This window comes from Melospiza melodia, chromosome 4 (genome assembly GCF_035770615.1).
Source record: "Melospiza melodia melodia isolate bMelMel2 chromosome 4, bMelMel2.pri, whole genome shotgun sequence".
In the NCBI taxonomy this organism is placed as follows: Eukaryota; Metazoa; Chordata; class Aves; order Passeriformes; family Passerellidae; genus Melospiza; species Melospiza melodia.
Window position 1 is genome coordinate 95,047,639 of NC_086197.1, and position 27,894 is coordinate 95,075,532.

The 27,894-nt window shown below is 39.7% G+C and overlaps 1 protein-coding gene across 1 annotated transcript; it reads right to left on the reverse strand.

Annotated features, from left to right (window-relative positions):
• On the reverse strand, positions 1 to 25,551 carry SLC15A5 (solute carrier family 15 member 5). The gene is made up of 9 exons (XM_063155937.1): positions 25,215 to 25,551; positions 23,366 to 23,588; positions 19,574 to 19,743; positions 17,504 to 17,724; positions 14,582 to 14,768; positions 11,900 to 12,088; positions 7,633 to 7,764; positions 928 to 1,036; positions 1 to 145 (listed from the first exon to the last, which is right to left on the reverse strand). The coding sequence occupies exons 1-9, from the start codon at positions 25,549 to 25,551 to the stop codon at positions 1 to 3; spliced, it is 1,713 nt and encodes a 570-aa protein (XP_063012007.1).
• Positions 25,552 to 27,894: the final 2,343 nt, after the last annotated feature.

Consider the following 27,894-nt stretch of genomic DNA (forward strand, 5'->3'; position numbering starts at 1 on the left):
TCAGGTTTTCTCCACAGGAGACAAAATGGGAGAACTTTCCAGGACAGAATTATAGTGCCTGACGGCTTTTGCATGCTTCAAAAGTTTTTCTCCAGGAAAACCTCCTCTGAACCCATTGGTGCAATCCTCATGCAGATTGTTGTATCTGGGGGAAATACAGAAGGAAAATAAAATAATCATCCTTTAAAGTGTTAGCTTCACCCATTGTTATACATAACTTTTCATATAATATATAAATACTTGTATAATACTCTTTAAGTTACAGTGCCTTCCAAGTCCTGGACTTCAAGGCAGTCAAAAAAATAGGAAAATGCAAATATGCATTTTCCTAGAGCCTTTCAGAACTTCAGGATGAGAAGTATCAAACTAGGTGCAGATGTTAATAATACCTATACTGCATCCTTTAAAAAAAAAATAATAATTAACTGCTTTGTTCCTACAGAGAAATTTTAGTGTATTTTTTCTTATTCCAAGTTTTAAAGTCTATTTCCTCCCCACCTAAATCAGTGTTTATCTGAATAGTCTTCATTCTTTTTCCTCCCTGCTCAAAGAATTCTTATTCTTCAAAAAAGAAACAATTGATTTCAAAAGACATTTTTAGTAATTAAAACCTTGTATTATTGAAAAATTATGTGTTCCCATCTGAACTCCCTGCCAAAAAATTAACACCTTTCCAGAAAGAATATGATGAAAGAATATGATGAAAGTAAGAATACAATGCTCTTCTTTCTTTAGGGCTTTTTGAATTAAGATCCTTTAACTATTTAAGGTTAATTACATCAGTTGCTTTAGGTTTTTTTTTTTTTACCTCTCCACATGTGATCTATCACTATCAATTCTTTATTACACACTAGTCCCGCAGATTTGATTAGAATTTTTAAATGCACCTACAAACAAGACACCAAGCTTTCATTTTCTGACACGTACCTGTGTGCGATGGCCCAGAACCCCAGGGTGTTCACCATCATTAAGGAAGCCAAGAAGAAGAAGAACCTCTCCAATTTACCCTCATGCAGCGAGTGTGGGAACCAGCTGCCTGGTGAAGGAGACATTTGCAGCAGGATTAGTTTGCCTTGCAGCGGGAGATGCAAATCAGAGATCGTTGGGAGATTAGATTAAAAGCATAGCCTTGATCTGAACTACAGCAGCATCAGTGTGTCCAAAGACACCTTTCCCTGCATGAGAGTCTGCTATCAAATCCTGCCCATCTCAGGAATGTGGCAATTCACCCCTTGAATGAGCTAATGGGGAAAGAAGGAAAACCAGACTTCTTACCACAGCTCTATGGTAAAAGCCTGATGGCCTTAACAGATCCTGTGGCCACTAATGCCACTTTTACACACTGATTGCCATCCTTAGATTGTAAATATTTTTCTAATTAGAGACCAAGAGCAGTTCCACAGCACAGGAGAGACACCAGTCAAAGGATTACACCCTGCCAAACGCACATTGATATATTTACATTTTTCTCTTCCCTTCACATCTTAGAGCTATAAACACATTTCTTTTCAGAGCTGTTGCCCTTAGTTCTCCTGGGACTGACAGAGAACAGGTGCCATCAGTTTTCCTAAGCTCCTGCACAGTTCTCTCCATTTCATGTTGCATTTTTGCCCATCACAGAGCAGCACCACCACACCTCTGCCTGCTCCCTTTCTTTCACAGCATTATCTCAGAGCCAGTTTTAAAAGCCCATCATCCAACACTGTAAGTGACTGAGCTCCTAGGTGCTGTAACTTCATTTTAGTAGCTTATAAACTTTTACTGTCATCATTCACAATCAGGTAGTTTTTCATTTTGCATCATTTTGCATCCCCCAGGGGCCAATGGAAGGCAGAGCCAGAGCACGAGGATGTGATGAAAGAGAAATCATGCATGGGGGTGTGCACTGCAGCCTGTCAGAGCAAAACTCACGCTCACTGCTGGGTTATTCACCTTGCTGGGCTAGCTGCAGGAGCTTTCTCATGGAATGGCATTTACAGTGAAACCTGAACACAAAATATGTACTTAAAAAGTTAATAAAAACAGTTTTGTATCTTCTGAGTTTCAAAGGTCCATTTGCACCATTCTCTGTGTTATCACTGATAAAGGCACCAGAGAAAAGCACTGAATTCCACTCCCACTTCTCCATGGCCTGGGTCAAAGATCCTTGCTCTGTCTCCTCCCTGATTCTTTTAGGACTTGCCAGTGTTTAAACAGTGAGGCCAGGATAATGACAGAGAGCCTTGGGAAAATCCAAATTATCAACAGCACAGGCAGGGACAAAACCAGGCAGGATATGGTGAGGCTCCAGCTGCCATACAGCACACAATTTCTCTCTAGTTTCCTGCTCTGTCCAAAGCAAGAGCTGGGATCAAGGCTTTCTTTTCCTCTCAGAGAGGGACAACAAGGCTTGTTGTCCCTTCTTCTACAGAGGAACAAGGATGGCAGCAGTTCCAAGGATATCCAGACTATAATCCTTGCAGTAAATATTTTCATCAGTGGATGCAGCAAAAATTAATATAACCTTTTCCTACTTACAGCCAAAAAATAATTACTTCTCACTCCTTTTTCTTCTTTCATTACTTTTCCTTTTAATTTTTTTTCTCCCCATGAAATAGGGCATAAACCTGGACTATATTTTACATCTGCTTATACTCACCTTGCAGAGAAGGCTCTCCTCTGCTTGCAGGGATCATCAGTGCTAGAACTTCACTCATCCCTTCGGATGCTCTCACCCTGACCCCACTTACACCTCCCACAAGCTGTCTGCAGGCTGGCTGCCTTCGGGGTTCAAACTCTCAGGATTTCACCCTCAGCCACGAACATCAGGGCCAGTTTTTGGTTTTGCTGGAATTAGGCACCCTGGGCACTGCTGTGATTGAAGAGTCCAGCACTTCCCCTTCCTTACCTCAGCATGCAACATGCTAAAAATTCACTTTCCCCCAAAAGATACTGCCTGTGGGCTCTGTGCGTCTTGTTCTTTTCTGTGGAGATTGCCAACAGAAGCGGCAATTACAAGGTTGGTTTGTCACACAGATAATTGCTCACTGGGAATTAACTTTCTGCAACAAGCTCCTGATTTCCATTTTCATTCCAACAATAGGAATACCTAGAAGCATGAATCACCACAAAGAAACAGAAGTTTCCTTTAGGTGCATTATTTTAAATAGACTTTTCTCTACTGGTTAGAGGTGAATTGCTTATGTATTTTATGGCAAATTTAGAACAAGCTGGAAAACGAAGCCTAGGCAGAGTCTGTTCCACAAGTCCCCTCTGCAATCATGGAAAGAAAGCACCTGGTAAACTTTCACTGACATTTTGGAGTCCTATCAAATTTCCATCAAAATCACTCAGTCCAAGAAGAAGGAATAACGTAAAATACCATAGTTAGTCCAAGAGGAAGGAATAATTGACCAAGAATTTACCAAATGTACCAATAATACCAAGAGGAAACAACTGATCCTACCGAGGCAGGCAGGGGTGGAGGTGAAGCAGAAATGGGCAAAAACTTTCCTGGGCGGTGACTGACAGCAAGGAGCTGCTGCCAATTGAACAAAACCTACAAAGGGCCAGTCTTAGACAAATACTAGTGCACACAACATTTCTGCTGCTCTGGTGCACCCTCAGAGAGCTCAAGGGAAAGTTGCACAGGGAGGCATCCAGGATTTTTTGCTGATTTTTTGCACTATCCAATTTTATGGGGAAAACCTTGAAGAAAAAACAAATGCCACACGTCACTCAATCTATACCATTCCTGCATTTTTGCAGCTATCCTGCAACCTATGCTAGGATTATAAAAACAAAATTAATTAATATTTTAACAAGGCTTGTATTGCCTTCCTTCATTTCATCAATTTAGTGGGCATACATTTAGTGTTTGATCATATCCAAATTAAAGTCTCACTCTGCCTCTAATCCCTATTAACTAAGTAGGCACCAGTGGCCACCACCATCTGGACTGCAAGAAATATCCTTTAGCTTTATCATCTTTGGTATTTTAGAATCACACAAGACTAAAATGATAAAAAGAACCAAAAAACCCAAACTCAAACCACAACTCCCCCCGTGATTCTCTAAATACAAGCAGGAAAACTGTGTCTGGGACAGCTTCCTTCCTCTGACCTTTTTTTATTTTTATTTCTTTCTTACATATTTATATTAATATTTTTAGAGAAATGTATTCTGAAATGATTGGCATAAGAGGACAGGTTTTGTCTTGCATCTTCTTCCGTTAAAATGTTAGGAGAGGTAAGGGATCCAAAAGAAAGCAGTTTCCCAGCTTGTACTGAAAATATCACTGTCACCCATCATCTGTTTGCACTCGTCAGATTTTTTAAAAAAAGTCTTATTTTATCATATTCACACCATCCTCCATAGATGCGTTAAAAATGATTAATGCAGCTTTGACTGTGACTGATATCTGATCAACTCTGCCAATAAAACCCCAAATAAAATTCTAAACTAGTGGCATAAAATAGGATATAAAAATGTTTAAATTTTGTCAACACCCTCTGTGCTTCAACACTTCAAAATACACAGTGGAGGATCTACTTTCACTGCAGGAACATGGAAAAACATGGTCTCAGTGCTGGAGATGGGAGAACCAGAAATAGCCTTGGCTCAGGTTTCAGTGAAACAAGAATCATGGGACAAGACAAAAGCATCCATAGCCCAGGAATCACTCACTAAACCTTGTTAAATCCCATAGAACCATTTTATCAACACCATCCTCTCTTGCTGCAAAAGAGAGAGAACTTGCTCTTCCAATTTAAAAGAAAATAGTAAATTAGCTGAGCTTTTTTTTAGGAAGAAAAAAATAGTTTTGGTTGGTTTGCTTTACTCCCAGTTCATAAATTGTCCAGATACTGAGTATTTACAAGCTCCTTAACAGATCTGAAAAAAAAAGGTAAAAATCCTAATTTGTGTCATTGGAATTTAATTTGACTTAAGAGGGGCCAAAAATTTGATACCTACAGCAGTCATCTTTAGCAGGTTCATTAGGCAACAACTAGGTTTTACTAAAATAATTTACTAAAATAATATTTAAAAAAATATTATTTTGCTGATTGTAATGAGCACCAAAGTCCACTGTAAGAAGCTGTCCACGGTGAAAATTGTGTGTATAGCATTTCCTACCAAACTAGGAGAAAACCAAAAGGGAGCTTAAAATACATTTTTTTGTTTTGCTGCAGTCTATCCCCACCTCCAAAAGTCTGATCCTAAACCTACTGTGAGACCCAGGAGTCAGCAGGAGAACAGCCTGGGATGAGCAGAGGAGTGGTAGAACAAGAAATGAACTCCCAGGAACATCACCATCACTTGCAAGCTGTGAACTGTGTGGTAATTTGGAATTATTGATTTTATTCAAGCAAGGGACACTGAGAAAGAGATATCCAGTAAGATCCTAATTATTTTTAAAAATAAAAAGTGAAAGCCCAGTAATATGTTGTTTACATATTAATAGGAAAAGTAAACTCCAACACTCTCCTAACCAGAGCAGCAGAGCAAACACCAAGCATTTTCCACTTGATTTTCCCTAAAGCTTTTCAAGTTTTGCAGAGGACTTTTCCTGCTTAGCAGCAGTCATTCCCATCACAGCATCTTAATCTGAATACAGAGTGTCACTGATTCCCTTGGAAATTCCAGAGTGGCTTTTGCTCAGGATAATGGTGCAGTCAATTCCACCCACAGGAACAGCAGGTCTGACAAAGTTACACAAAGGCAGCTTTGGAAAAAGGAAAAAAAAAAACAAAAAGAAAAGAAAAGCTAAAGTTGAGAAGTTTGCCACCCAGCTTTCTAAGAGTGAGGAATATTTTAGCCAGGAAACTTTTCAGTTTGCTCAAGAATCCTGAACAAAAGGATGTGGCAACTGCAGCCTGTGGAGAATTTAGAGGTCAGCCTTCCTGGTTTCACCATCTCTGTTAAAACAGTATTTCTGGTAAGTAAAAACTTTTTATGAATCAATTAAATGATTTCACAAAAAAAAAAGGATTAATCACCTTGATAGCAAACCAGACAAAAACCAACTGAATTGAAAATCAAATGCAAAAATTGGTTTCCTTTATCGCAGAGTACAGAAATACTCAGTAAAGAAATGAATTACATAATAGTGACACAACTCAGGCAAAATATTTTGGTGCTGACATTACGCTTGATTATTTTGCAATTATTTAATTTCCAAAGTCAAATTGCAATAAAATGTCAGTTTTACTAAATATTTCAGTCTCATAAAAATTAATAGTTTCCATATTTGGGGGTGGGGGGGGCGGAGAGAGAGAAAAAAAACAGCAATATAGTCTGTCTTAAAGTGTTTGTTTAATTTACCCCATATTACACTGAACTCACAATAATGAAAAACAACCTTTTCCACCAGGGGATATTCAAGGAGCTCAGTTCTCCACACTGGATTGGGGCTTGGGGCTTATAGTTCTTTGCCTGATTCATTTGTGCAGACATTCCTGTTTTTTACCCATCTCCAGGTGATGTTTTATACCTTGTAATAAAATTTTAATTGAATTTTTAACTTAAAAACAGGACTGCGTGTCAGAGCATCATTTGTTTGTTCAGATCTTGCGAGTCGGAATAAAAATTTCTTGTCACACTTTCAAAACACCCATTTCTGCTTGGTTTTAAGTTACATGTTTCTTTGTAGAAGAAAGAGAAGGAAAGGAAAAAAGGAAAGAGAAGAACCCAAAACTTTAACCATTAACAGTTACAAAATCCTGCACCAATTGCAGTGGTGTCATGCATTAGGGCCAACAGTTGTGGTCTCTAATAAAAAATTCTCTGTAAATGTTCCACCAGAGCTTGTCAACGGCATCTTCACAAATATTCCTTCAGCAGTGGGACTATTTCAAATTTGTGAACAAATTTGGGAGGCCTGTCTCTCAGTTCAAGAACTCAAGTGATTTCCTTGTTAAATTTCCTTGTGGAACAAGTCTTTTCTATATTGAACAAAGATTCAGCAGCAAAGGAAAAATGAAGAATTAAAAATTTAAGAAATTCCTGGCTGATTTTGAAAGTCAGTAACATAGGAACAAGTTCTGAGCTTCCACTAAACGCAGCTCAACAGGCTGTACCTGCAGTAACTCCTTTTGAAACAGGAAGATTTGTGGGAATTGCAGCAGAACAAGCCCACAGTGAGCCAGTATTGCCACAGAACCTGGCTGCTCCCAAAGCTGGGCAAAGGCAGAGGAACCAGCGGCTCCAGGAGAGTGAATTCCCCAGACAGCTCTGAAACCTCAATCCTGGAACAGACAGAAAGGAATATTCCCCATTCCTTAAAGCTCAGATCTTGCTCTCAAGGCCAGAGGCCTCCATGTAGGCGTGAACAACATGAATGTACTCCTTCATGAACACAAAAAGGTGCTTCCTAGCCAATTTATTTTCAGTCTTCCAGAGCAGAAGTACAGAGATTGGACAGGAGGACTTCCTGCAAGACGCCATCCTCTAATTACTCTGACTATCAAAACTAAGATGACTCATTAAAATTGGATGACTACAGCTGGAAGGCTATTTCCTATCTTAATTCCATCTTAATTGTGAGAGCAAATCAATACAACTTTGGCATCTCTTTTAATTCTGCTGCCTGATTCTCCAAATCAATAATATTAGAAAACTGCTCAGGAGCACCAACCATGAGCATACTCTTACCTTGAGTGCCTGCGTGGGCTGTCTGAACAATGAGAGCTCCCACAAAGCAGCCAGCTCCATTAAAGAGAGCTAAAAAGTGCATGGAAATCCCTCTCATTCTTTCAGGCACGAGCCAGAATGAAAGTAAGGAACCTTTGGAATGAAGCAGAAACAGTTAAAAGTTAAAAAAAAAAAAAAAAAAGGAAAAAATAAGAAAACAAAAGAAAGATGGTAGAACACGGTTAACATCTCTATTAGTGATTTCTATATTTTATGTAGAGAATTACTTGTGCAGAAGTGCAATCAGATGTACCCTATAACATGTCAATATGTGCCCTGTAACAAAGCATCATCTGAACTGCTTAAATGAATATCTGTACTAAACTACCCACACACAGTTCTCCGTATTCCACGAGTGCAGAAACATCTTTTACCCGGACTTTTGCTCGTACCTTTCAAAACCTCAGGCATGAGCAAGAGCAGAGAAACACCACCACAGCCAGTAAAGCATGAAGACAAAGGATGCGATATTTAATTGCAGAACAGCAGGACCTCCTATCTCAGAGCCAGTGCAGCACAGCCACTGGTAAATACTCCAAAATCCAGAGCTCTGCCTTAATCTGGACAGTTAGCTTGCTTTGCCTGTAGGGTGGACCATGCTCCTGTTCCCTGGAGTGCAATCCCCAAGCTCACTTGCTCATTTTTAAGACCTCATCCTTCACTTTCTTGCCAGAAGGCTGAACCAGAAGCAGCAACAGCTTTGGTGGAGAGGGGAAGCTGCAGCATGCTGCTGTAGCATGGGTGCCTATAAATAATCCCACCAGTTGTAATTTGGCTGTAACAGCAAGACTTTATGATAGCTGTTCTTTTTGTGCAATTCTCACTACCACCAAAAACTTTTATTTCCTAATTTCACTCCTTGAGTTCCCCACCTTTTCTCCCACTGTCCCCACATGCTTTATTTGTTGAATTAGAATGACCTCCAGCTCGAAAAACTTGCCAGCAGAGGGTCCTATTTGGATGCTGAGTTGCCTCTGAATACAAATGAAACTTTGCAATCACCACTTTTCACCATTCTTAATTTGGATGTCCAGATGAGAGCTTTGAAAACTCTCAAAAAATATGAAAGAAAATAATACCACAGACAATGTTTTTGTCCTCACTCTCAATAGGAACCAGAAGCCTGAGGGCAAGAGAAAGCAGGTGAGCCTGGGTCACCATCTGTAGATGTAACAGCCTGAAGCACTGTACAGCTAACTGGAGACCCTAAAGGACTTAAAAGTTTCTAGTTCTTCCTCCCTCCTGAAAGCAGGGGTGCAAAACATGCATCTTGGTCAAATTCAGCCTGGGTAATTGCATCCTACTTACCTAAATTACCCCTGCTGTTTCAATAGCCTGCTCCCCTCCTCCCTTTCCCCACGGTGCTGCTGGGAGCTGTTGAACAGCTGCTGCATTTCCCCCTGGAGACCATTGCAATTTATTGGTGGGCAAAGCCATCCCCAATATATCCTCTAACTAACAGAGCTGTGGCTTTCCTGCTTTAAACCAAGCTGGGGTTACAAATTCAGCCTGTCAGAGGCGACTGAGAACTTTGCGGCCCTGTGGAGGGGAGCAATACCATTGCCTGATTTTATTTTTCAGACTTGCTTAGTGGCAGGTATTATTCTAAGAGATGCTCTTGCCACCTGAAACAGATTATTCAAAACTCCTATCAACAAGATAATGAAATATGTTTTATAAACACAGTTTTAAGTGTCAGGGACCAAATTAGAGAATAGATTGGGTTGGGAGGGACTTTAAAAGTCCTCCAGTTCCAACCTCACTGCTATGGGCAAGGACACCCTCCACTAAACAAGGCTACTGTGAGCTCAGCCTGGCATTGGGCACTGCCAGGGATGGGAGAGTCACAGCTTCTCTGGGTAACCTGGGCAGAGCCTCAGCACCCTCACAGTAAAGAATTTCCTGCTGATATCCAATCTAAACCTACTCTCAGTCTGAAGCAGCTTCCCTTTTTCCTGTCACTCCATGACCTTGTAAAAAATCTCCATCTCTCTTGCAGGCTCTTGTCAAGCACTGAAATGACACAATTAAGTCATCTTGAAGCCTTCTCTTTCCCAGGCTGAGCAACCTCAATGAGAGAGGTCCTAATGAAAATAAAGAGCTCAGTGTGCCAAAGCTACTGAGCTTTTGGCTCTCTAACCAAGCTCCTCACAAATGAGCCATCTCCTTTCTTCCCTCTGCTTAAGGGAGTGAACATTCCCCTCCTCAGCTTGGATCATGTACTTTCAGGTCCAGTAAATTATTATAATGACTGAATTTGACCTTCTGCATAAGCAAGGCAGTAAAATGTCAGGAAAGGTGGGACAGCTCTGTGAGGGTCTGGGCTGTCACTGACATCCATGGAGATTCACTGAATGAACTGAATTGCTGTTTGGGAGGCAAACTCAAGTGGAAAGCCAGAGCTCAGGTCAGAAGCCTGAATGCAGGGGCTGGGGATGGTTGAGTGAACCTCAGCCAGTGCAAGACCTGGGGGATAAGCAGGCTCCTCTCCATCAGCAGCTGGAATTCTCAGACTGCAGAGAGCTGGCTTGCCCTGCCTGCACAGCCAAGACACTCTGTGACACTCTGCAACCAAATTTTACCATGAATGCAGACCTCCTTCCTCATCAGCTACAGCAATATCTTATTTTAGGCACTCCCTTTAGCTTTTTATCTGCAAGTCTTTAGACTCAGTCCCATTTAGCTGGGTTCTTAAGTCACACCTCTCACTGCAGCTCTAAGCACAATGCTTAATCCCTATTTAAATGGGGAAGGACAGCTTTTCTTCCTAAGAAATTATAACCACAATCCTTTAAAAAAGGTCTTAAATATATATATATAAAAAAAAAAAAAAAAAAGGAAGACAAGCCCTAAAATGGAGTTTTATTTCTTTCTTAAAGGCTAATGTAATCTTCTGGTCACTGGACTCAGTTGCGTCCCAGTGTGCCAGATTAAAAGGCCTTTTTCTACCAGCAATATTCTTCCCCTGCTTTTGCATGAGAAGACTGTAAGCAAGTCACCTCCTAACCTTTTTTTTTGTTAAGCTAAACAGAGAAGGTCACAGTTTTCAGTTACACTTAGCCTGTAACCTAGAAACCAAATTACCTGCCTAGAAACCTGTCTCAGTTAAGTACTTGAGAGCTATCAGATGAAGAGGCATTATGAAAGTGCTAAGTATTTAAAACTAGGGAAAATTACCGTTTTAATGACAGCCTGTGACCCACAGCTCTCGGTAGTCTCAGTGTAAGAATGAAGCTGAAACACTGAAGTTATTTCCCGCTCTTAAACACAAACCTGAACATTTCTGGGGTTGTACTGGAACAAGAGACACTCAACCCAGAGAATTAAATGCCTGTAGAGATCAGCCAGGCAATTACTTTACCTGTGTCTCTAAGTTAATGTTGCTGAGATTATTTTTATAATACTAACTTTTTTTTTTTTTTATTTTAAAAGCTCTGCAAGATAAAACACTGGTAAGCACTCTGCATGCTCCTCAGAAGAAAACAAGCCTCAAAAATGTCAGTGCAGACACAGAAAAGTAAATTATGGAAAGCAGAAAAGGTTCAGACTCACAATCAAGAGTATGACTACATGATGTGTGGATGGCAGGCACAAGCTGAGCTCTGAAAAACAGGAGTGTTTATCTCTGGCTCCATGTCACAAGCCAAGACATGAGGATCTGGGGAGGCATGTTCTCATGACTCCTGGCTGGAGCACTAACAAAAGCCTTGCAGCTGCCTACACCAGGTTAACCTGTCCCGTTTACCTGCCCACATATGCTCTGTGCCAGTGAAAAACATGCAGTAATTCCATTAGCTGGGCCCAAAAATGAAAATTGCTTCACCTTGCTCTGTCTGTGGCCTTTTAGGTGGTCTCAGAGCATAACCACAGCTCAGCTCTCAGGTGTGTTTTTATTCCATCTCAATAAAATCATCACAGCTCAGGAGGGTTCTCAGGAGCTCATCCAGTCTGCCTGAAGCAGGCTCAGCCCCAGGACCAAACAGGGAATTGTGCTCCCCAGGGACCTGACTGGGCTGTGCTCCCTCCGCATTGATCTGGAGCGTCACTGCTTGTCCTGAGCTCCAGCCAGCAACACAAATTATGCTTCTCTGAAGCAGGTAAAGCACAGATCTGCTCATTAAGGCCGTGGAAGAGAGCCAGGGATAAAATATCAGACGACAGTAATTATTTTTAGGCAGTGGATACAGAACCAGGACACCTTTCCTTTAGCCCATTTGATTTTACTCACAGGAGGGAGTCACCAGGGCTTCAGCCACTCCGAGCAGGATGTACTGAGGAGCCAGGTGGAAGCAGGGCATGGAGGAGACCAGGAGAAGCTCCTCAGACAGAGTCTGCTCCACCTGGGGGAAGCGCTTGCGGTGCATCTCGCAGAAGCCAGCAGCCACCACGGAAAGGGCAGCAGATAGCTGACCTACAACTGGGTGAAAAGCACAGAGCATTCACCAAGGCCGCTCTTACAGCACCATCCTGGCTTTAGAGTGCCGAAAACTCCTAAGAAATGCAAAGGAAGCTTCCTACCCCCACCCCAAATCATTTTTTCTGGACACCTCAACACAAATAAAGAGCGGCAAAAGGACACCAGCTTAGCACACAGACAGTGTCAGAGTTCAGAATAAATGAGAGAGGAAAAACTTCTCTTAACACCAAAGTCACAAAGAAGAACGTTTTACTTTTCACTTTTTTTTTTTTTTTTGCATATTGAGGGAGAAAAGGAAGGAGAAAAGAAAGAAGAGGCAAATGTCCTTCCACATAATATAAGAGAAAGGATAGGAATAGAACCAAAGGAAATTCTTCCAAAACTCAGATGTATTGTAACTACCCCACACTTCACCCATTGCAAAGAGGATACTAATAAAATATATTGTTTTGTATTTCTTGATCTTGGCAGTATGAAATGGTTGTGTCCTCTCAACAAAGAAAAACACAAAGAAAGTGAGTCTCTGAACCTGAATTAGCTATACTTTTCATGGTTTGAGCTCTCATTGATTTTGACTAAATTTCTGATTTGCCAACATTTCTAAGCCATAATGTGAGAATTTGGTTGCTTTTGACAGTTTGGGCTCAAATGCTTAGACTCTCTTTTTCTTACCAAGCCTTCATGACTGACTAATTGCTTCACTTAATAGATTGGACATCAACAGCCTTTGTTTCATATTATATTTATAACACATATAAACTTTGTCTTTTTTTAGTGTCCATGTTTTTTAGAAAAGAATAAAAAACTCAAACAGTTAAGTGGTCTTAGCCTTGCTGTGTTCTTGCAGGCCTCTGTGTTTCCTCCTCAGCACCAAACTCTCACACCCTTATTCCAGCATAGTTTTCCTGTATGTTCACAGCTTTAAAAATCCAACCCCCCCTGCCTAACTTGGCCTTGGATGCTGTTTAGGCTCCTCTAGTGCTTAATGAGAATACCAATGAATTATTGCTTGAAAATTGATGACAGGAGGGAATTCAGCAGCATTTTCTGGCTAATGCACCTTATCAAAGCCAGGTAGGAAGCCCTCAAGGAGCTTCTTGCAGTCATCCAAAGCAAGAGCTCTCCTAGTGAAAAATTATGTTGGTACTGAAGAAACCTCCAGCAGTTCAGTATTCCGAGCAGTGCAACAAACTTGGAGCATTTTCCTTTGCTAAAAGCCAATATATTTCAGAAAAAAAGAACCTCTGGCTGCCCAAAAATTTCAGCTTTTTTTTTTTTTTCTTCAAGACTTTAAGAGGCAAAGGAAGAAACCAAGAGCCTTGGAGGTACAGTTTTCATCTTTACTCTTCTCCCTTCAGTCCTCTTTAAAACAAGAGGCTTGGAATGACTGAGGCTTGGCTTTTACAGGAGAACAAGCTGTTTCAGTAATATTTAGGGGTGATTCTAGGACAAGGTTCTTTATATCATCTAGGAACTGTATTGGACCTTTATGAATAAACCAACAACTAGAGTAACAGATTACAGTTTTTATGTAGACCCAGAGCAACCAGGTATTTCAGTTGTCTGTATGGTTTATCCTTGAAAACTTCTATTCTTAACATGCTGAACATTTCCAGAAAACTATTTAAATTTCTTCTTTTTGCAAGAGTTGAATTAAAATATAGTTATAGGCTGGCTTAACACCAACTGCCTATTTATACTTCCAATTTTGTTGCTGAAAATAATTGAGAACCTAATTAACTGTTGGCAAAAATATTGGCACTTAGAGGTCTACCACACTTGCAGGTGCAGCCATATACTTGGATATCTGAAGCCATTGCCTGTACTCACAGGTATTTTTCTGCCTCAGGTAGTTTATCACCCCTAACAGGAGGCTATTTTGATAAATGAACCTATTAAGAACAAACCACTGCATATATTCTACTGCTGTTCAACATAACAGGATAGAACATTAATACTAACTTGAAATTTCCATGGTTTAAAGGAAAATGATTATCTGAATGTGCTTTTTGTGCTTTAATGCAGATGTTATTTTAAAAACTAGGCTAATTGCAACCTGCTGTGTTATATGCTTCTGGTTTGTATAAAACTTAATAACACTCTTAATTAGGCTAATTTAGTCAGATTAATACCTCTGTGTGTGTCAGTACTCACTGTGCTGCCTGCCATGGGGCACTGAATTAATAGCAGCACACTGAGAAAATAGCAGTTTATAAATATTTTCATCTGAGGTTTGCAATGCAGACTGGAAGATAAAAAATGTAGGAAGTTTAATGAGAGTATCTATGAAAGGTAATAGTTTTAAGTTTAAGGACTGTGTTTTTTTAAATAATTTCTTTGAAACACTTTTACTTCTAAGCATCGTCCCAAACAAATCCATGTTAACATTTATAGTCAGATATAATTGTCTAGGATCATCCATCACACTGAAATTTCTCTTCCAAACCCAGAAAACATATTAAAGCTGTATAAACACGTGTGCTTTTCACATACCAATGTAAATTGTTGGAGAATGTCCAGTATCTTTGGAGCTAAAGAGCCAGGAGTTAATGCACTCCAAAATAGGAACAAGAATCAGAAGGGGCACGATGCTGATCACGTTCATTGCTGCAACTGGCAAGACAAATCCACCAAAGTGCAGGTTGGAATTCATGGTTTGGAGATAATATCCTGAAGGAATCTGTATTGAAGGATAAAACCACAACCCATGGATAAGATTTTCACTTTTTCATTTTTGGAAACCTCTTCAAGTTTTTCCTTCTGAAGAAATCACATTAAACCAAATACCTGCTGGCAAAAAAGGAATGAGCATTCATGAAGAAAGCCTTTTAGATAATGACAAGATTGCTCTCTGCCAGAACATAACATCTCCCGTTTATGAGATTTTCTCCTACATTTCACAAATTAAGCAACAGTCTAAAAGTTTGTTTGATCACCCCTATTTAGAGCCATCAGCCACTATACTAAATAATTCCACCCAAAACTTCAGTCACTTCACCCAGACAGTGTTTAACAGATCAGAATCTTGAAATAGCAAAATGCAGAGTGATTTAATTTTAGAATTGCAAGGCACAGGGTTGTGATTCTGTGCTCAAGGTAAGAGCACTTGAAAAGCTACAGGGAATGAAGATTTGGGTACAGCCTTAGAACCAGCTTAGTGCAACTCACAGTCAGGGCACCCATGGAGGATTTCCTTTTACCTGGGGGAACTGAAAACCAAAGACAGAAAGAAGGTGAGGAACCCAGTGGCAGCCAACTGGGTACACAATTAAGTAGTTTTGTAAGACTCTCTCACTAAAAAAGCAAATTATTCCTCCTATCTGCGTGAGGTTATACAGAACAGCTGCTGAGTTTATCAAAAAGTGTAAAATCAAAATCCTGATGGCTTCTGTCAATAGATTTACAGAATTTTCAGTGGGGTTTTTTTGTTTGTTTGGGATTTTTTGGAGGAAGCTTGATTAACTAATTTCATGTGCAGCAGGGAGCCATAATCCACTGTATTTTACAGACTGGGAAATTCTAATTTGAGCAATTCAGAGTACAGTCATGACAGAACTCAACCTAGAACTGGTTTCTTTAATCTGTCTGTTTTTACTGAGCTCTGGATTCCTGCAGCATCCTGCACACTCTTCAATATGATCACTGATTTCAAACCCAGGGAGAATATCGCTGCTTTATCGATGTCCAAAAATCAATGTATAGTTGTTAACTGAGCTCATGTAGGATTTCTCATCAATGGTCGTAGCCAGCCCCACCCGTTCTGAGTCTGTTCAGTGCCCAAGAATTATTCAAATGCTAGCCCTTCACAAAAATATTTTTCACCTACGTTCCACCTCCAAAAGGAAATGTAAATTGTGAAAGGGAGAATAAACAGAAACAGAACTATGTAAGTTTAGAACTGAGTCAAATTTCATTGGTTCCTTTTTTCTAATGCCTATTGCGAATAAGAATTGACTTTTGAATAGGAATTAAAATATCATCAACATGAATCATAGGCCCTGAAAGCTTAACTTAATAATATGAAGAAAATACTATTAATCTTTACAAAAAAGATACTGATCTGAGTTTGAGAAAGAGCCCTAAACTTCTTGGAAATTCTGCCAAAGGATTAACTTCTTTCAGCAGTGGAAAGACATCTGCATTTTCTAGATAAATACTTTATAATCAATTTGATATATTATAATATCAGTTTAATTTTCATGTGGTCACTAATGCATAACCTTGGTCTTGTATGTGTGGTTTTGATTTTGAATTTTCTTTTTGTTTGCTTGGGATTTTTTGTGCTTTTGTATTGGGACACACAAGACAGATGATGGACTTTGGACCTGGTTAGCATAAGAGGTTTGATCACAGGAAGTCTTGGCAAGAACAAACAGCTTTGAAGACTGCAAGGAGATTAAATCAGACTGACTGACCAGAAAAAGAAAATTACATCAACCTCTGCAAGCAAGAGATGTTGTAATATGTATAGGTTCATGTGATGATTAACCCAACCATTGTCGTAAAACATTACTAATCTCCATAAAATACTATATAAGCATTTGTACTCCACAAAAAATTTGTATTCTCTGATCATCTCAAAATCTTCCCCATATCTCCAATTCTAATACTTTTGGGAGGAAGGGAGGAACTGGGGAGGAAAGAGAAGAAAGAATGAGGCAGATGAATGGAACATGGAATGACGGCATGAGGAAGTGTCAGTGAAGCAGTATATGCCACATATTTGTAAGAATTTTCTTAAGCAGCATTTTAACACCAAGGAGTAAAAATTAATCTCCAAGCTAGCTCAAACTCATCATTCCAGTTGCCTCCAACTCCAGGATCACCCAGACAGAAAGGAATCTGAAGGAATTGTGTCAGCTTAAGGAGCTTCTTGACACATTTGCATTTATATCACGCACACCTGCTCAGGACAGCCTGACAGAGGGGCTGTGAAAGGACTGGAAACCCACCCAAAACTCCCACTGTAGGTACAGCAGCCACACAAGCAGGTCAAAACTGCAGGAGAAACATGCAACCAAAACAGCAAATAAAGACTTGCTACCTCCCCGCAAAAGTGAGGGAACACATTGGAAAATTGCGTTTTTCAAGAACACTGAGCCTGAGTCTCAGTGCTGGTAACTGCTATTACATCACGAGGAAAGCAGGACTCACACAAGATGGTTCAGCCAGTAAAAAGGTTCCAAGATAGCAGCAAGCATGCACACAAGCTTCTTAATGAGTCTTGACCAAGTCAATTCTCATTATTTGAGGAGATCAGAGGCTACAGCAAGGGATATTCTTAGGCAATTAGAGCTACTTTTCAAGGCTGCTCAGCTGGCAAAGCGACAGCCAGGAAAAGCACACCTAGAGAGACGGTGCTAAACACGCGGCAGAGCCTATTTCAAGAGTTGTGTTTAAAATCTGTGTACCCACCTGCATGACGCACGTCCTGTAGAGAATCTGGAAGGTGAACAAGGGGAAGAGCCTGGCCAGTGACTTTGTGCCCTCCACCTGGGTCTCACTGTAGTGCCCACCGTGGTGCTCCTTGGCGTGGTCCAGCCAGCTGGGCACGGCCGTGCCGAGGTAGCGCTGGCGCACGCAGCACGTCTTCAGGGCACTGAAAATCACCCCAAAGGCCGTCAGCAGGGAGCTGCCTGCGAGCAGTCAGAGAAGTTAGACACCTCTGAGCATTGACATGCTTTCACCTGCTGTCAAGGTAAACATCAGCCAAGACAAAACACTTTGGGAGGGAAAGCATGAGCTGGTATATTCACCTTCTTGTCTTTTTAGGGAGGGGGAAAGGTAATAAATCTGGATTTGTTTTAAAAAATCCTCTTTTGAACCCAGCTGGTTCACAACTCAATTGTTACAGAAGCAATCCTGTCCAACAGCCACAGAGAAGAGCTCCTTTTATTACCAGTTATTTAACACAACACCACATGTGTCTCTGGTTGAGCATGTAAAAAACAAAGGAAACTTATACTTTCTTTCCATTTATTGAATGCCTGCTGAAATCTGGTAGCAAGGGAAGGGCAGTGAGAAGGAAAAAGAGTTTAAAAAGCAGTTGAAGACTTGAAATTCATCCATGAAAATTCTCTCAAGGCCAGAATAATCATCTCAGGTCTTCCAAGTAGCACACAGGACAAAAGAGGAGTTTCCAGTCTAGTACTTGACATATTAAAACTTATTGACTGGTTAGTGGGTTCAGGAATTGCCAGCTTGTTTCTCAGACGAAATAAAAAGTAGAATGAGCACAAAACTGTTAGCTTCAGGCTTGGAAATGCAGGTTCATTTACCTTTGGCAAATTGCCATCCATACAAATAGAGGTTGTGGCACTTTATGTTTTGCTGAGTGCTAAAGCACTACAATAATTTGAGTGTCTATAAATAAATACTTTCCAAAACCCCAAATGAACTAAGATTGCAGAATGAAAATGTCTCCCTACTATCTCTAATGTGGAAATTATTTTCTAGAAATATCCATTGGCACCTATTGGAAGTACTTGCTTTAAATAACTAAGGGCATTTTATAAGATAAGCTAATATTTAAAACTCCCTGACAGTGTGGAATTAACTTGCAGAACGTTGTCATTATAAAATAAAATCTGAAATAGCAAATCAAAACCTGAAAACAGAGAGTTGGTAGAGTTTTTATGGTTCTGCAGGACTGTGCTTGGCAACTACTCTCACCACTCATTGCAAGTGATGTTTAAGTTTCAGACAGATTATTTTAAGAGCAAATCTGAGGACTAAAAGAAAAAAAAAGTGCAGAATTCCAGAGTGAATTGACTAAGAAGCTAACCATAAAATAAGTGGGATTTGGGGCTCTTCTCAAAGCAGAGTTAGTTTCAGAAGTAAATAAAAGATAACAGGAAATTTGGTACTAGCTCAATTCATTGGCAGAGCTTGTAATGAGATTTAAGTTAGAGAAACGTTGTTTTGCTTTGCACTGGAGATTGGACACACACAAAAAAGGAATAAGAAGCAGTGATGGGGTGCTACTGCTCTGCAAGGGTTTGAACCCAGTCAGGTTTGAAACCAGAAGATGCACCGAGTGCCCCATGATGAGCCCAGCAGAGTCAGTAAAGCAGCAGCTCAGCTGTGTCCTGGCTCATCTGACCCGGTCTCCAAGATTGTCACGGTCATCTCCTTTCCTTTGGAATGTGAGGGGCTGGGCAGATAAAAGGGTGAACAAAACATGACAAGATCAATTCTACCAGCAGCAGGCATGTTACATCTCTTCCTGCACAGGCAAAGGTACATGCCCTGACATGACAGAAAACAACCATGAGTTTACCAGAGACTGCTTCCCACTATTACAGCCTACCCTGAATCTCCAGAGGATGAACAGAATTTCTCACAGGCATATTTTGGAGGGCTAAACCCCAAGGATCTACCACCACACAGGGCAGAGTTATAGAATAAATAGTTTAGAGATGCAAATCAACTTCTTCTGTGAAAGCAATCTCTGAAGATGCTTCCTGAGACAGAGCTGCCTCTTACCTGCTTTGGGTCTGTAAATCATTTCACCACGAACCATGTGAATTGTGATCATAGCCATAAGCCCAGACACAAATGGGATAAGAAAGCCAAGGTTCCTGGCCACGGACTGCTGGATGTAAGAAATGCTGACAAAGACCACTGCTGAATTCAAGTTAACCAGCCAGTGGAACCTGGAGCACACAGACAAGAGAGAGAAAAGTGGAGAGGCTGAATAATATAAAAGCTTTTACAGAAGATTAAAACATCCAATTAAAGGCATGGTTAAGTATAGTAATCATGGACAGCATCAGTACCATGCACACATTAGCACAGCAATTAAAACAGATTTTCACTCAAATGTCTCAGCTCCAAGAGGTATATGATTAAAGTAAGGGTACTAAGGCAGCAGAGCTGAACAAATTATCAGTCTGGTACTGGAAATATTCTTGTGGGTGACATTAATTAAATACATCAACATTTACCATTTACACATTTAATATCTGGTAACAAGTTCTGTGTATGAAATATCATCCAATCCTGTGCTTCAAGATTAAGAGAGAAATGTCTTAATGCCACCACCCTTTGGTTAAGAAATATTAAATGTTAAAAAATGCAAGAAATATTAAAATTTGATTTATCAGTTATTAGTTGCAAGGCTCAGCTTGAATTTTTGTTGGCTTCTGGAATATCTTGATAAGGAGTTTCCCCTCCATAATTTTCTCTGAGACTGTAATTTGTAGTAGAGGTGCTTCCCAAGTAAGTACTGAGCCGCTCCTAATCACAGAAGGCATCCAAAGGATAAATCACACATTCCTGGAGGCAGATGGCAGTAGTGGCAGGCCTATTGCAGTTTGGAACCCCTGAAAAGAGCACAATTATTGAGCAGTACTGTCCCAGTGTGTCCAAGATTACAGTCTGGAAGCAGTTGCAAGAAGATATTCCTCTGCCTTTGCTGGAACTACAGCAAAATGGTTTCATTTAAAGGTGAAATACACAATTATAACGCTTAATACATATTACTGGAAGAAGAAAAGCTCATTTTCTTGTTCAGTGCCACTTCTGCATCATGCATGCTGTTTGAACTTGAGTGTTTGGGCTAATGAATCTGGAATTATCTTCTCAGTGACAAAAGATTTGGAATTATGCTACTCGATGATGATACAGTTGGAGGGATTTCATACATAAAAATATTGACCCATCCAACTAAAGCTTTTATAAAATATAATTACATGACTCATTTGTCCAGAACTTGTGTAAAAGTTTTGAATCAATTCTTAACTGACAATTATTAAGTCAGAAGCTTCAGTGGCTGTTTTCCAAACTTTTCAGAGTTGTGCCTGAACTACCCAAGGTCCTGACATCTTTCATGACTCTACGAGTGTTTGGCTGGAAATAGGAGCTTCCAAAGAAAATCCCGAAGAGCAGGGAAAACAGGAGAGCACTTTCATTTTCACTGCTGTATAGCAACATACTTTATGACAGAAATGCAGATATAAACTTAAATGCTACAAGCCCATTAAACATTTCACAGAAATGCATTTGTGGTGAAAAACTAAAGAAGTAACATCCAGGTGGTTCTTATTGAAAATTATTGTTCATGTTTATACAGCTTGGCAGGAGGAGGTCAGTTTTCTCAGTACCACTATGGAGTTCTCTGCAAAAACAAAGGGAGGGGAAAAAATCCCAAAGAAGTAGGAAAAGTTATTAAAAAGTCAAAGTAAAATAAATTGAGAAAATGACAGAAATTGATCTGCAATATGTGGAAACAAAACAGAGAGAGTGAGGGTGGAAAACACCATTTGTCTCACAGTCTCTGCAGTTTTTTACAAGTCTGTAAGACAAGATACAGCTCTGCCCATTCTCTCTGTACCCTTTGCTCTCATTCTCTGCCCCACAGACAGAACGTATTTATCCTCCTGCAAAACAGAACCAGTCCATAACCTTAACCCTGGAAATGCAGAAGGACCTAGAAAAATTTAATCCAACAGAATTCAAGTTGCTTCTTCACTTAGGATTGATATATTCTACTTACTTATAAAATCAGAGCCACAGTACATACTGCAACTTGGAACCATGCTGTAAGATGTGCCAAGCAACCTTCTTGAAGGATTGAATTAGAAAACAAGTAAATACCAGGACTTTTAACCCAATCTTTAATTCAATAATTCTGATTGTTTAAACAGAACTTTGATAAGACCAGACTCAAACTCATCAAGAGTATGCCAGCCTATTTTATATAATTTTTAAATTAAATCTCATTACAAACACCCACCAAGAGAGGACAGGCTACCAAGAAAAAGTGATTACATTCTGAGGGTTTTAATTAGATTAAAAATGCTCAGAATGAACCTCCCATTTTTCTAAATTTTGAGATTGCATTCCAAAGCCCCTCCTCGGGTGCCAGTACAAAAATTAAATTTTTTTGAAACGCACTTGTGCCTTTCTTGATATTTCCAAAGTTCCAAGAACTGACCCATTTGGATTCCCCCAAGGAACTTTTTATTCATATTATATCTCCTTTGTAATCAACACTGAGAAATGTCACTTTGATTAAACACAATTCTGAATGGCTAAGACCACAGTACAATAAACTCTCCAGAGCTATCCTTCAGAACAACTGATTGCTCTCCAGTCTTAATCCCCCAGAGTCTTATTTAATCAAAATGATGTTGCTAATTAAGGATTAAAACTCAGAATAAAGTAAAAAGGAAGGATTTTTTGTTTCCTCTTCTCTGCTATGGGCAGGTCAAGGAGGCAGAATCTGCTCTAAGGAACTAAAAAGTCTCATCCACCTTTGGTAAAGTTACTTTATTCACTGAAGTTTGGATTTAATTCAAAACTCCTTGATATTAACATAATTGAAGGAAAAAAGAATAGCCAGGAAAGCTATCCCCAAAGGAGGAGAGACCTGATTCACCAAGATCTTCATTGATTCTTCAGCATTGTATTGTTAATATGTAAATGTGCTCAGTTTTTATTTTAATAACCATGCATGTAAAGGAGAAAAAAAAAGGGCAGTTTAGGGCTTTCTTTCACCCTGCCTTGAAGGAGAAATATGGGGAGCCCCACTGCATGGTTTAACCAGAAAATATAGCACACTCTATAGGACAACAGAAGGGGAAAATAAGGGCAAACAAACCATCGAAAATTACCTCCCTGATGCACGGAGAAAGAAATAATTCATACAAAAAAAATTTAAAAATCCAAACCCTGATTTTAAGCACCATTTTAGGAGCAATTACTCCTATGAATGGGAAAAAAAAAAAATCAACCAAAATACAAATGCCAAGTGGTTTATCAGATGCCAGAACTTGGCAGCAGCAAAGCTGAAATAATACAGCAGATCCCTACAACTGAGTTTAGCGTGAGACAACTCACAACCCTGACTTCCAGCAAACCAGTAGTCTACTGCTGAAAAACCTGATGTAAATCTCAATATATCGTTGAATTCTGACACTCTTAGGGAGCGACAGAAAAATATCTTAAAAGCATAGCCATATTAAAGGCAGAAAACTAAATGGAATATTTTCTTCCAACAGCAAAAAGATTAGCCAGTCTTTTGAGTATTTGGGCAATTTTTTTAATCCTAAAAACTCTGACTGAGCACTTCTGTTAGGTGTCCAAAATAGATTATCAATTATGAGCAAAAGGAAGAAGCCAGGAAGAGTTTTAACTCTTGGAATCTCTTCCAAAATCTCAAAGTTCTGCCATTAGAAACAAAACATGAAACCCACCATCCCCACAGAACCTTTGAATTTCAAGGCAATGCTCTACCACTCCAGACAGATATTTAGCCAACACTAAATTACCAACCAGTTGAAAAATGAAAGCAGCTCCTTTGGGCCACAGTCCTCCAGGCTGTAGGCACTCAGAGGACACACAATGGCTCTTATTCCTCCTATTCCCAGGCTGGCTGTGAGGAGTGCAAAGTAGAACACGATTTTCTGCTCCCTTTTGGGCAGGGTGAGGAGGACGTGTCGTCGGTCGATGTGAACGTCTTCGAAGGGGAATGACACCACAGGCAACAGTGCTGTGCCTGGAATGGAAAGGAAATGGTCATTGGAAGGGAATTGGAACCAGATTAATAAGATTTGTATTTTTTAGAGCAGGTATGTTCTATGCAGGTATGAAAAGAGAGATTGAAAATCAAAGATAAAAAGGAGAAAAGTGTAGAGGCAAATTCTGTAGAGAGGTAGAAAATTTTGGTTGTTATGTAAAGCCATACCACTCTGGACCTTTGAGAAACCAAACCTCCTCTGAAGTGCTGGCAAGGATTCAGGTTCTTTATCTACTGAACCACCAATTAATAAAAAAACCCCACAAAAAACCCCACAGTGTAGATTTTTTTTTCTTCTAAAATCCCAGAATTATAATAGGAATCATAATTTAGGAAATAAATTCTCAAAACTTATGTGGGAAAAATTCTTCTTTCTGTAGAAACTTCATAGAAAAGATGATATTCAGAAAATTTAGCTATAGAAGCACTGCCACAAATTGCATTTGCCTCTTCTAGTCTGCAAAGCAAGTCTTTCATATTTAGTCAGCTGTAGATTTTTCAAGTTTTAATGGACTTAAAGCTTAAAATATATTGGTGTTTCAACACCACCAGTATTAGCCACTCCTATGACTGTGCATTAAACTTTATCAGGAATGTTTAATGATTTATCTCCAAAGGAAGAAATGCTCTAGTTAAAACAATACACAAATCCATCAAATTGTGTTTGTGTCTCCAATCTTCTACTTTAAGAAAAGCACTGAAAAGAAAAGTGGCAGAAAGATTTAAACCAGAACACCAAAGGAGAAACAGTGGAACACAACAGCAAACATTTTTCCAGACTGCTTGAAAAATGGTTTTGCAATCAGCTCAAGAACATTTCAGGAATGTTCAGATTTTTTGGGTTTTTTTTGGTTTTTGTTTTTTTTTTTTTTTTTTACTTTCTTTGTTGCATGTCTAAAAACCAATATGGCTGGGTATTGTAGAAATCAGACTTGCTCAACAACTGGTTCAAGCAAGAAGCATTTCTATCAACTTGGTTTAATTTGACAGGTTGTGCTGGGAGATGCCCTACAGTGGGAGGCCAAAACAGTGCATGGGAGATGCCCTAGCTGCTACAGAACAGGTGGATTTTGTTTGAGAAGTGCCTTTTCTGTAAAAAGCACTCAAAATAATACTCAGGGAAGGTTCAGAACATGCCAACAGCAGGCAGGCCCCTCAGTGCAGGTATTAGGATACTTAAGGCAAAGTTTGTTTATAGTGCTGTGTTCTTAAATACGTTTCCTCTTGTCCAAATGCAAAAGTCCTTTGCACCTTTACATATTATCTTACTCCTAACAGCAGGAAAGCAGTTAGGAGTTAGAATTTTCTCTCTGACTGAAGCCTGGCACTTGTTCCAAACACTGATAACCTTAGGGACCAACTTTAAGAGTTGAGCATCCTTGCTGCCAGCAGCTGAGCCACTTCAGAGCAGCCAAGTTGCGCACCAGCTACACAGGATGCACACACAAACTCTGCTTTGTCTCACTGAAAGCTGCAAAGGTGACAACACTGCAGTGCATTTTGCAGAGGAGGAGCTGAGTAACCAGCTCTTAGAGAGATGCCCAACACCATGCTCAAGAGCACATTCCCACGAGAGAAGCAGCAGAACTCGGCGCAGTCACCCACCTAGGAAGTGCAGGAGCATGCAGATGCACACCAGCTTGGTCCTCCCCACCAGGTACTCTGCCAGCCAGCCCGCCAGCACCGGGGTGAGCGTGGAGGTGCCCACGAAGCACATGTTGACCATGGCAGCCTGGTGGCTGGGGTAGCCCAGCCTGGCAGTGCAGAAGAGGATCATGTTGCAGACGATGCCGAAGAAGGTGAACCTCTCGCACAGCTCCACCAGCAGCACGCACACGGCCTCGTGCAGCTTCTTCTCCCCTTCAGGCTCCTTCCCAGCTCGTTGCTCCTTGTCAGCCATGTGGTTCACAAACCCCTTCTCCTGTGTGTCTGCAGCAGGCATGCCGGTCTTTTTTATTTTTTTTTTTTTTTTTAAATTTTTTTTTAGTAGATCAGCTTGAGTTACAGGTACACCTCTGTGCTCCTCCACTGTCATTAGCAGACTGGTACGAGTCTCGCTTTGAATTCCACACTCTGCTACTACAATTTCTTAGGGCACCTGTCACTTTTGAGATATTACACATAGGATCAAAGAAAATTTAAAAAAACCCCCAACAAACAAACAAAAAAATCAAAGAACTACATGAGCACCTCAGCTTCTGAACACAGCAACACTAGGAATTTACGTAGTTTATTTAATTAGTTCACTTGGGGTGAAAGAGATTCTTTTCCCCGCAGAATTATATTACCTATTAAATTATGTGAATCCAATACTGTATGCTAAACTCAATCTGTATTTTAAAGATAAAGGTTTAAACACATGAAAGCTAACATTTTCAGCAGAATTCAAATAACAGATTGAGAAAATAATTTGGTTAAAACCATCCAATACTTTAATTAGGCAACAAGTGAAAAACAGCAAGTAGATAAACACAGGGATTTTTTTTTTAAGGTTAACATTATCAAATGATTGTGCTATTTCTTTCTATTTCTGGTTGAAATTCAGATAAAGGTAATTATAAAAATAAACAATGCTACTAGGTTTAAGTTAGAAAAACAAATTTTAAAATAAAGTAAGTTGACTTTATAATAAAAAGAAAAAAGAGGAACCTAAAAACAGCCTAGTCCAAAACTGTTTCCTAAGGCAGATTCTCCCCTATATGTACCATACACCAGAAGGTGCAGGGGCACAGGAAATTTTTTATGTTTTCTTTCATATCAAACAAAAGCTATCACAGCCTTGAAAGGGAATTAGGAAGAGCCAAACTCACAGTGCTTTATAATGTTCCTGCTACTTTATCCACAGTAAAGTCTGCTGATTTCCCAGATCAGCTTCTGCATTTTGTGGAGCTCATTAAGATCACTAACACCTGATCTAAATGCTCCCACTTACAGCTGGGAACATCCCACATCTGTCTTGTGCAAATGTAAATGCGTGCACAAGTTACAAGGAAGTGGAAAACCAGGTCAGATACTCTGAACAGAGCTCTCAGTGTTTCTGATGGCATTTTGGCCTCTTCGGGTCTATTTAGAATACAAGAACTACTACATCACAAAACAGAAATACAAAAGCATATAACCAGTGTGGGTAAAGAGTCCAAGATTACCCAAAAAAAAAAAAAAAAAAAAAAAAAAAATCACGATTCAGACACAAAGCCTGGCCTGACAACTCTGAAGCTTAAATCTAAATAGTGCTAGGTTGTTTCCTAAAATTAAATATACTTTTAACCTATTACAAGTCTAAAACAAGAACTCAGACAGCAGACACCTCATAGTTTTCAGAGACATTCAACTGGGGATGAAAACAGCTGTGACTTATGCCAAAAACTACTCTTGTTTTCTGATCCATGATAGACAAAATGATCCTACTTTGAGCCAACCAACCAGAGAAGTTACAAGTTCACCTCAGCTTACTTTCTTCATCAAAGCCTAAAGAAGCCAATTTCAAATTAAGACAGGACAGATAAAAGTATTTTAACTCAAAGGTGCACAAAACTTCTGTTTCATGAAGTTACTTTTACCTAACTGTTCATAAGGAAAATAACTTTTCCTTAAGCAATTTTTTTTTCTTTAAGCAGATACAACGGTATTTTAACATCAGATAGAAAACATAAGGACAAATAAACCCTTGCTCCAATAGACATTTGGATGTTAAATACTCTGTTTTCCCTCACAGTGCCAATTTTACCTGTTCTCATGGGTGCTGGCAGCTCACAGTGAATCACATCATGGGAAGCAGCACAAAGAACAGGACTCCTATCTGGGATGGCTCTTAGTCCCCATGTGGTTTCATTTACCCAAATTTGGGGCTACAAGCTGGGAAAAGGACACAATTGACCAAGCCTTATAAATGCCCTAGAAAGCAGGAATTGGGTGATTTTCATGATTACTCTTGAATTGCCTTTGCATGTGATCAATAAGGGTGTGGTGCTGACAGTCCCAGATCAATCAGGGCATGATTACCATGTGCAGTGCTAAGAGAATGTGCAGCTTCATGTAACAATAGGATCTTTATTGATTTACTTTTTTAATCACTTCTGCAGCAATTATAGGTGGTCAGTCTATTTACTTGACATGTTTTCTAGTGAATTCTAGTCTAATCACCTGGCATTCAATTGGCTTATTCTTACCCAAGGTAATAAAGCTGCATAAAGCCTGATGAAAAACCTCTATTATTTGCATTAACGTATGTAGAGCTTTATATATACCGAAGCTCCTAGAAACTGGACACATAAAATAACTGCTA